This window comes from Ceratosolen solmsi, unplaced genomic scaffold (assembly GCF_000503995.2).
Source record: "Ceratosolen solmsi marchali unplaced genomic scaffold, CerSol_1.0 scaffold6, whole genome shotgun sequence".
Lineage (NCBI taxonomy): Eukaryota > Metazoa > Arthropoda > Insecta > Hymenoptera > Agaonidae > Ceratosolen > Ceratosolen solmsi.
Genome location: NW_011948414.1, coordinates 15723331 through 15734732, shown reverse-complemented (window position 1 = coordinate 15734732; position 11402 = coordinate 15723331). Strand labels below are relative to the sequence as shown.

The following is an 11402-nucleotide window of genomic DNA, read 5'->3' as shown; positions in this document are numbered from 1 at the left end:
TTTAAGGATTCTTTATATTCGTATTGTTATTTTAAAAGTTTTTGCATTTGAACTGTGACTAAAGGCTTGCTATTTTAATTTTACAACAGTTAATGATGTAAGTATTCATAAAAATCGATGATTGCATCAGAACATTGAATTACTTAGATAAAGTCGATATTAAAATTCTGTTTATATTAGTATTAAAAATCTTTCATAGACATCTTATTATTAGTGATAATGGCAAATTCTATTATAATTATAAAGAAAAGTTGTCTTTTAATTAAAAGAAATTAAAAACATTAGCAGATAGAATTATCGTGATTGAAAAAGCATAGCAAAGGCGCGAATTTATTTTCATCATTGAGCGCAACTCCCAAAACACGCAAACTCGCTTTCTACAACAAACGTCGATACACGAGACACATCGTATCAACGATCCTTGTCTAACTGCTGAGACGATGCATTTTATAAACATCTACAATTCTTTCAAAATTTTTCAAACGTAATTTACAACTTTATTCACCTCCAAACGAGTAAGTGCGAAGAATTTCATTAGTATAACTAGTAGTCAATATTATTGCCATTAAAAATTATGATGGGATTATGAAGAACGTTATACTTGATAGTGTGTGTGTGCGCTCGCGCGTCCGTGCGTCCGTGCGTGCGTGCGTGCGTGCGTGATGAGCAATGTTATTCGTAAATAACGAGGAGTTCCTTTGAACGACTAATGCTAAAAGTTAACCTCACCAGGTACGTTCCAATAATAACGAAGAGAGACACGGTGATGCGATTAAACGTCACCTTGTCAAATGCTTAAATATTATTGTATTGTGAATGTTATAATTGCGAGCAATGGAACAAAATAAAAGTTTCGTTGTACATGCGATTCAAATGGCAATTACGACGCTTGACAGCCTTCCACCAGCGTACTAATCAAAACATCCCCATCTATTAATTAATGGGCGTGCGCAACTTTCATTGAGTACCTTTAATTTAGCATATAATAAATTCATATATCTTGTTGACATTTATTGTTTTGCTAGGAGGAATAGCGATTGTCAATAATTTAATAAAATAATAGAATACAATTTAAAAATACAGACATGACTAGAATAAATGGAGCTGATTATGCTAATTGAAATCAATTGTTATTAATTTATCTTTTATTATACAATTGTTATAAAGTTTAAAAATATTGAAATATATTTTTGTCAATTATCAGGTCACTTTGTGTGGGTATACTTGTTAATTATGGACACTGCGATATATAAATTTTCTTTTCATTTCTGTCTAATACATTCGACACTTGTTACTATGAATGTTTCAATAAAAATTAAATCAATATTTTTATTAACGAGCTTTTTAATTTATGCATATATGATAAAAGTGTTATATTTAAAATGTAAAAATTTCTAATAAATTTCTATTGTATTATGTCCAAGATTTTTTGTTATATTTAGCAATTGACCAAATTATTTTTTCTTTTTTTTTTTAAATAATAATAACAGATGAATAACAATAAGTTCATATATATATATATATATATATATATATATCCGTGTATTATATATTGAAATATATTATTTAAGAATTTCTTTAAACCAATTGATTACTAAACAATGCTTAACAAATGTTATAAAATATACATATAAAATTATGTAACATTAAATTATTTACTAATATTTATTGTAAAAGTTATATAACTACTTGATAATGTTACATATTACGAATATTGAATTTAACATAAAATCATATTTAAAAATGTTATTATCAGATCCATTGTAAATTTATATTTCTTCATATTGTTCTTTTTTACAATAAGATTTCTCATTCTAGATTATGAATTTATTTATACCAACATACGTAATTTATTGATATAATACATTATAATAAAAAAAAAAAAATTATAAAAAACAATATATATATATATATATATATGTGTGTGTGTGTGTGTGTGTGTGTGTGTGTGTGTGTGTGTGTGTGTGTGTGTGTATATGTGTGTGTGTGTATATATAATTGCATATATTATTTATATATAGTTATAAATAGATCACAATAAATTGTTAATATGTTAAAATATATATTAGGCTATTTTTTTGAGATTATTCATTATATAAACGTACAGTCTTTTCCATTGTATCAATTAGTCATTAGTATAATAAATAAAATTGAAAAAGTATTGATATATTAGTGGCTATTTAGTATTGAATATGATATAATAATTGATTAATTAGAAATAATATTAAAAAATGGAGGAAAAAAGCATGAACATTTATAATTTTATCTTTATATTTTATAATATTTTTTAATTGATAAACTAAATTTTGATTATTTATTTAATGTTTCCTCTTTAAGCAACAATTACTTTCGAAATATATTTAAAACATTTTTGCATGAAATTGTTGCGTTTATATCCTCAAATATGCGAATAATTACAATTGCAATATGCAATGTTCTATTCTACGTCATTTAATGATAATAAATTATTATAGAATTTAGAAGAAATTAAAATTTTTGTAAATTTTACCGCTAAATATCTATATTAATCTGTATTAATGAAAAATAATTATAATACTACGTTACTTCAATTACATCTTATATTAAACAATATAATATATTATTGCCACCCATATAGTAAAATTTAATGCATTTTTAATTAAATTTTAATGTATAAAAATTATAAATTAGATAATATTAAAAAAAAATATATTACACACGGTTTTGAATAATTTGTTAGTTCAACTATTATTACTTCAACATTCGTGTATTAAAATTCGATGTTATTTATGTAATAGAATTTACAATAGAATCATAATAGATTAATTAACAAGATATTGGTGACATGAGTTTTGTTCTGCAAATAAAACTTGCGCGAGTAATCGTTTTAAGTTAAATCCGTTTCAAGCCTTATTTAAAGTAAACAGATTTTGAAAGCAATACTAGGATAAAAATATAGTATAATAATGTAAATTTGCGGATAAATTGTAATAAATGAATTCATTAATTCAAGCTACCGGGCTTGAGACCTTAACAAAATCTTTATTCATATCAATTCCAAAATTTTCCAACATAATGAAACAGTCGTTTTACATTATACAAAAGCAAAAGTAAGAGTTAGACACAAGTAGTGAGAAATTCAGTTTAGAGAGGGAAGGTAAGCTTGAATATAGATATAAAGCCGTAGGAAAAGCATATAATCAAAATAATCAAAATAGGAGGAACAGATTAAGCTACAGGATATAGCGGGGAAAAGTATAGTAAAGCAGACTTAAGTGGAGTAAAGCAGAGTGAAGTGCGATTGAGGGTGTAGTTTGACGTGTAAGACGACACAGGTACATATGGGCTGTCGCTGCGGGCTGAATGGGCCAAATGATATAAATTATTTATAGATTTCGACACCCGAGGAGGGTGAGTCCGCGCGGACGACGGCGCACCGAGAAAGGACTACCCCAGCGTGTGCGCGCGGCCACGGGGGTCCACTTGCAGTACGAAACCCCTTAGGGTTTCCTCCGACATATGCATTCTCAATACTCAGGCGTCGACGAGATGACTGGTGCTCACCCCCTCCTTGCCCGCCCCATACGATTCGCCGCGCGCCCCTATGCACGGAAAAATCTCTCAAAGTACCGAGTTCCAACTCTCTTTATCTATATCTTTATCGCTCTCGGGACCAAAATTAATAAACTCTTCTTGGCATACTTCGGCTCTTGTAGCTCCATGCGTCTTCTTTATTATTTTATTCCCCTGAAATGTTAAATTAATAATGACGTTTCAATATTAAATCTCATCGTTCAGCTTCTTGTAACGAAAGGATTAAGGATTGGCGACTTGTGCGAGCTTCGAATTATTACGATAAACGATTATGTATTTAATTCTTATTGGAAGATCAGAGATCGATAATGGAATTGTCGTATTTACTTCCATTGGATTCTAAGAGGCAGAGTTGGATAAATAAAATTTTAAACCACAATTATCACTTGTTGATGATATCACGCGAGTCGATATTCAAACAGTAGGATAATGAAAGAAATGGGCTGCAATTCCAAATTATACTCTCGATCTCTATCAATTATTAGAGATTTAAAAAATACTTCATTTCGAAATTTAAAACAATTAATTTTATTAATTAAAAGTATTGATGGTACATTATACTATTAATTTTGTTTCATAGTAATGTAATTGAGAACAATGCTTGATCGAATGTTCATAAAGATTCAATTATTTTAAAATAATTCATTTTCTACGTTCGATTGTGTTTAAATGCATTGGTTTAATAGTCATATCATTGATTTAGCCCAAGTTTTTTATTTTAATGGTACGATTATGATACGACTTGAATAAATAAGTGCATATGGGAATGGAGGGTTCAGTACTGTGGTCATTCGCGTTAAAAATGGAATGTTTCGTGTTCAATTTTAATGTAAATAGAGTCGCATATTTTCCATATCAATTTTCACTTTTTTTTTATGTACAAATAATGAAAATGATAAAAAAGATAGGTCTTCATACTTTCATTGCAATTTAACTGAATTTATTAAGCGTATTAAGTGTATGTCTTTTTATTATAATAAGAGTGATGTAAAAGTACTGTGTACACTTTTTTTTTTTTTTTTTTTTTTTTTTTTTTTTTTTACAAACAGAGAAACAGGAAACAGAACGATAAGCTCGAATAAAGTATGTTATTATTATGAACCAATGACCAATACCAGTGATCATGATATATAGGTTGAGTGCAAGCGAAAAAAACGAAACAGAGAGTACGTATGTATGAACGTTTGAACGTGTGCGTACGAGAGGAAGGGAGGGAGGGAGAGAGAGAGAGAGAGAGAGAGAGAGAGAGAGAGAAAAAGAGAATTTTGAACACTCGTCTGACTGCAGTGGACCAATCTAAATCAATGGGCTTGTGGGTAATCGCATAATAATTACTGGGACCCCCCCTCATCGTCCATCTGTTCATGTAAAGCAAGTATCAGAGAAAGGGAGAAAGTAAGAATCTTGATTGTGTCTCGGAAAATTTCTGTCTGTCTGTCTCTCTCTTTCTCACTCTTTTTCTTTAATCAATGTACTTGGCACACAGCAGGTTCCATTGTCAATGTGCAATGCTCAAAATATTTCAATCGCAACGAGTCGTCTTTTTTCGCTCTACTAGTTTTTTTTGCATGACTTGGCATAAAAATGTTTTATTATTGTTTATTTTTGGAATTTTTAGCGAAGATTATAATGTAAATCCACATTATTATTAAAATCAGTTTTTAAACTGTTCGACAATTATCTAAGAAAATAAAAAAAAATTTTTCATTGAAATAAGATATTTATAAATTATGATAGTCATATATATATATATTTAAAAAGTTTATTAAAAATTATTTTCGAACTAACCGAACGGAAATTCTATATATATATATATATATATATGTATATATATATATATAGAGAGAGAGAGAGAGAGAGAGAGAGAGATTAAAATTAATGCATAATGTATAAAACTATTACAATTACAATTATTTAAATTCTATGTATAACATAAATTTTTATTTATTAATTCTGTAAATCATTCTTTCTTTTATGATATAATAATTTTTATGTTAATAATCTAATACATAAATTATAGTGATAGATTTTGTTGAATTTTTGGTAAAATTGTTTGTTCTTTATCACATACTATCTTGTCATTAGTACTCATTATTTACATAAATGCATTCACGATATTTTCAAAATATTAATTTTTTTCAATTATAACGCTACAATCAATTATGTTAACGTATTTAAAAAATTATTTTATTGTAAAAATTAAAAAAAAAAAGAAGTATTCTCTTTGATTAATCGACCTTGTCTATTTAAAGTGATTTTAAAAATGAAAAAACTTTTAAATTGAAAAATTAAATCTAAGATTGCTAGAATTTGATAATATGACTATTAATCAAATAAGCAATATTTTAATGTCCTTGATTTTTTATTTTTTGTTTGTTTTAAATTATTTAATGAAGTTATTAAATTACATATTATTTGTGTTTAAAAAAGTATAAAGAACTCAAAGGACTGGGAATGCACATTAAATCAAAGAAATGGAAAATTAAAGTTATTCAAATATTTTGAAGCCAAATTGAGTTTTCAAAGTTCGATTACAACTATTAAAATATTCAAAATTATCTAACTGCAAAATGAAAATAATCGACAGATTTATGTGAATTTATAAAGAAATGAAATTACCTTTTGAGATCCATAATTATTATTATTAAACGAAAATATAAAAAACTTTTACATAAACAAATTTTGCAATTTTTTTAACAACCCGTAATTATTTTGTAACACACAAACACACGCATATATTGGCACATGTTCATTACATCAATTATTACACATATACATTTACAATTACATCAATTTGTTAATTGTAAGATTTGTATTTAAAAATTTTTGTTATATCACTGGGTTGCTGAATTCACAGAATAAAATATATTAACCATTTGTAAATGATAAAAAAATATTAAGATTTATGTATATATAATGTAACAGAATATGTTCTTATAATAAATTCCCCAGTTTTATATATCTATTCTAATACTATATAATATAATTGATTTTATTACATTATAATTTAATTAGTAGACTTTGTTACATATATTAATTTGAAAACACAAGTTTTATAATATTTTAGTTTAGTTTATGTTTCGTGATATTTTTATGTAAGCACTCATGTAAGACTCAATATTTCTTTCATTGCAAAAATTTGTTAAAATGAGAAACTGAATAAATTAATTTAGACGTCGCATCGAAGGATGTATTTGAGGAAAGTGAAGCGTTCGATTTGTGTTATCTTAATTAATTTATTAATTAATATAAATAACTATAAATAATTAATAATTTAATAATTTATTTATTACCGTTTGATTTGTGTTATCTTAATTAATTTATTAATTTATCTTAACTTTAATTTACATTCCTTTTAAGAGTATTGATACATTTTGATAACTTTTTCATTGTTTTTATTGAATATCGATATTATAATTGTTATTGTGACAATAAAAACATGTTAATAATTATACTTGGATTTTAGGATAAAAATCATGCTCGTCCTATTACTTATTGTATTTGTCTTAAATGTTGCGTCGAGTTTTCGTGGACCTCATCATCCCAGAAGCAGTATTTCTCATCACCATTATACTCCTCAAGGCCACGTGAAACTAACACAAGATGAGGAACTTCTTCATGATACTATGTAAGCATATTTACATTTAAATATAATGTAATTATTACATAATTTTTCGTTTAATTACGTATTAGACAAAAAATTAACTGAATTATAGAGTAAAATTACTATATTAAATGTTTATTATTTTGAAGATTAAAAAATAGTCATATATTTAAATAAATTAAATGTCGAATTTGTACCATAATATCTTTTTGAAAATATTCTTGAATTTTAAATACCATTTAAAAGTTTTATATAATTAAAGTATGCCATTTAGTACGTAAAAGCTTTTTTTGTTAGTTGTCTATAAAAAATAAAAACAAAAAATTGCAAAAGATAATAAGGTCTTTATTGAAAATAATTGATTTATTTCCATTTTATTTGAGAAATTGTTAATTTTCTGAAAAATAATTATTAGTTTATATTACTAAAGTTTCCAATTACACTTAACGAAATATGGCTTTTTTTATTAACTATGTAAATCTAAAAAGATAAATTTTAGTAGATAAATTTTATTTAAAACCATTGTATAAAAATAAATCTCTTGCTAATCAGCAATACATAACCAAAATTATGCAAATATATACGTAAGATTCATCGTTTGTTTAAGTACATTGATAGTAACAACTTTTTTTAATAAAATCATTATATAACGATAGATAAAATTAATATTTAAATATAAAAGTTAAGTAATCCAATTGCATTAACCAAACTCTTAACACACTGTTATTGATTTAATGTAAACAAAAAATTAATAAGAATAATAAGAAACTTATTAAACAAACATTGAAATTATATCTTGTGAAACAATTGTAATATTTAAAATATATATTTATTTTAGATTATTTATGATTAGATAAACTTATTACGGATTTACGCCGTATTATGTATAAAATAAGATCGAAAAAAAATAATGAAAAAAAGAAGTAAATAAGAAATTAGAATAGATTGGGAAAGAGAAAAATTTTATAAACAATTGACACCAATGACCGTTATTTACATGTGACGAAATAAAGACAAAATAAAAACGATCTAGAGAATAATTGTAAATACAAGTTAATTAACTTAATAAAAAATGTAAAAGAATACATAGGAAAATGAGTAAAGTATGATAGAGCCATCGAAATTTGCAGTTAACAATATTTTTAAAAACTAATGAGAAATTTAAAAATGACATATTTAATTAAAATTTGTGGTAAAGGTTGAAATGATATTATATAGAGATAAATTAAAGTGATTACTTCGTCATATTCATTCAATATTCATTATTGAATGTAGAAGTCCGATAAAACGGTGATCAATCTTGGCAATAAAAATCAATCAGTTTTTATTGTTTGGGATTCGGGAAGTGTAAAACATTTTTTAAATTCTTGGTACAAGATTAATGGTAATTAATAAGGATTTAAAATCATAAAAAGAAGTCAACAATAGTTTTTTCTTAAAGGAAACAAAAGTAAAATAAAATTAAAAAATATGTTAACTATATCATAATAAAATATATAAGATCCATTAATGCAATGTTGTATGGTAACACTTTTAATCACAAAAATAGTATAAATACAACTAATCGTTTGTAGTTAGGAGTTAAAAAATTATCTAAAAAATTATCTAAAAAATTATCTAAAAAATTATCTAAAAAATTGTTAAAAAAAATAATGTAAATGTAATAGATTACAGATACGGATTTTTATTCTTTGGAATTAACAATATGGCAATCGAAGATTTTTATCCCATCAACTCCGACGTTTAAAATTGTATACACTGATTGATTTTTTTTTAAATCAGAATATACCAATAAAGCATATATCAGTAAATAATTAATCATACATGTAAGAAATATAAATATTAAAATTTAGTATTATTAAATACTAAATAGGATAATAGTAGCAAAATTAGTACTCATAGATAAGAAGACAAGAATCAAAACTATTACACGAAGAATAGATTATAAATACAAAGTACAATATTTTTTATGGATTATAAATAAAATAACTTTTGTTTTATATAAAAATCGTGTAGAAAGATTTCGAGTTATTTATTATTATTATTTTATTTTTTTTTCCAAGAAAGAATATTTAGAAAGTAGATTTATAAATTTAGTGAGCTAAAGTGAGATTATATTGACAATACATTTCAAATTTGTAATCATCGCGTAAAAATCTTTGCTTTTGCTATCAAAAGAAAACAAGTCTAAACTAATATTCGAAAAATTAAGATATAAATAGTATATATGTATTATTGATAAATTACTGATAAATAAAAAGTTTTTATTTTGAATTATGTTTTACTGTTTTACGTACATGATAGTTTACTAAACTAAATTTTAATATTGAATTGTCCACTCGGGCCGCAACCTAATAAACGATGTATGTAGAGCTATGAATATAGTTTTTTAAAATTCATAATTATAATTTTTTATAGATGCGAAATTTGTATTTTCTTGCAGTTGAAATAAAAATCGTTTAACGAGAACATTATAGTAATTCATAACAATAGAATACAGTAAAGTATATATATCTTCTTATACATTTGGAATATAAAACAGACGGTCTATGTGCCGTATTCGTCACAGCAACATGAAATAGCATTGTAGGAAAATCAAATTATTGTAGGAAACAGCGTGGTATATGGTTTTCTCGAAATTAGATATTCGAAATTGATTAATTTAGTAGATTTTAAGTAAATACTATATAATTACTTAAAATATATTAATATTATAATAGTGTCGACAATTTTTAATTGTATAGTATCAATTTTCTACAATAATAATGAAAATATCATTAAATTTTATATAACATTGTATATTAATTAAATAATTAATTAAGTAATAACATTATTTTACAATATGTAAGTATATTAGGCCAACGTTGATTAAATATCTATTTACGTTTTAATTTGTATGGAAGCAATATAATAATTGAGTATTAATGATTGAGAGAGAGAGAGAGAGAGAGAAAAGTATTAAAAAGATTATATTTATGATTCGTATTAAAGATTCTGAGCGTGAATATATTTGAATATGTAAACGATGCATAGAGTAGGTGCTTATAAGAATTTATAAGTAAAGCGAAAATAGAATTCGGATTTGGTTCAGCATAAAGGCGGCACAAATAATTCTTCGTTGTAACGTTTCGTGTTTGTGATCAGTTTATAGGAACTTTATTAAAATAGAATTTATTTGATAAATTCAATATATAATGACATTTGTATTCTTAATTATTGTATATAATATTTTTAAAAAATATCATAAATAAACTCTTTTTAATACTCTTCCTATATAGATATATCTGAATATTTTGTTTAAAATAAAGAAATATATATTTACAATATGTAATAAACGATTGCTGCATAATTATATTATCTACGTAATATATGTAATATCTATGAATCTATAATAATGCTATATATAATATTATAAATAATAATATTTTCAGGCATATAAAAGAAGATTTGGGAGCATTGGGAAATCAAATAGATATTTCAAAGATGTCAGAACAAGAACTGGAATTTCATTATTTTAGGTAACGATATTTTTAGTTGGAATTCATTTATTTCACTTATTTTTACTAAAATTTACTAAAATATCTACATTATATTATTTTCTATAATAGGCTTCATGATATTGATAATAATACAAAATTAGATGGTTTGGAGATGTTACATGCTATTCGACACACCCTCCACGACAATGACGAAGATGCTAATGAATATTATTTAGATGACGATGATTTGTATTGGATAGTAGGTAAGTTCTTTGTATATTCAATATTATGTATTTTATTATAGAAAACTGTTTTTTAGAACTCATTGACAAAGTACTTGAAGAAGATGATTTGGATAATGATGGATACTTAGGGTATGTTGAATTCGTACATAGCAGAAAAAGGGATCAACATAGCAATAGTAAAAATATTTGGTAAAATACAAAAAGTATAAGAAAACATAAATTATTTATTTAAAAAAAAAAAAAAAAAAAAAAAAAGATTAACATTAGGATTTGATAAAATAATTTTTATTAGAAATATATCGGTTTAATACTTTTTTTCTTACTTGTCATGTTTACTATATAATAAATGTTTAAATGTAATAACGTTATTTCAAAATTTCTGAAAAATACTTATATATAAAATATTATATTATAAGTTAAACAAATACTATTTTGATCACTTTTATCGATATATTTTATATGATATTACAATGAAATATTGAATTTAAAAAAAAATTTTAT

The 11402-nt window shown here is 24.5% G+C and overlaps 1 protein-coding gene across 1 annotated transcript; it reads left to right on the top strand.

The window, feature by feature from the left end:
* The first annotated feature begins 400 nt into the window (after positions 1 to 400).
* Positions 401 to 11094, top strand: LOC105368494 (multiple coagulation factor deficiency protein 2 homolog). The gene is made up of 5 exons (XM_011507506.1): positions 401 to 515; positions 7040 to 7201; positions 10609 to 10695; positions 10786 to 10919; positions 10976 to 11094. Exons 2-5 carry the CDS (start codon positions 7050 to 7052, stop codon positions 11092 to 11094), a joined length of 492 nt encoding a protein of 163 aa, XP_011505808.1. The 5' UTR covers positions 401 to 515; positions 7040 to 7049.
* Positions 11095 to 11402: the final 308 nt, after the last annotated feature.

What these genes read in the sequence shown, in the direction of transcription:
- LOC105368494 (XM_011507506.1), top strand. Translation starts at nt 7,050, where the DNA reads ATGCTCGTCCTATTACTTATTGTATTTGTCTTAAATGTTGCGTCGAGT. An exon ending in GAACTTCTTCATGATACTAT is followed by an intron (nt 7,202 to 10,608) that starts GTAAGCATATTT and finishes TAATATTTTCAG; the next exon opens with GCATATAAAAGAAGATTTGG. An exon ending in TGATTTGTATTGGATAGTAG is followed by an intron (nt 10,920 to 10,975) that starts GTAAGTTCTTTG and finishes ACTGTTTTTTAG; the next exon opens with AACTCATTGACAAAGTACTT.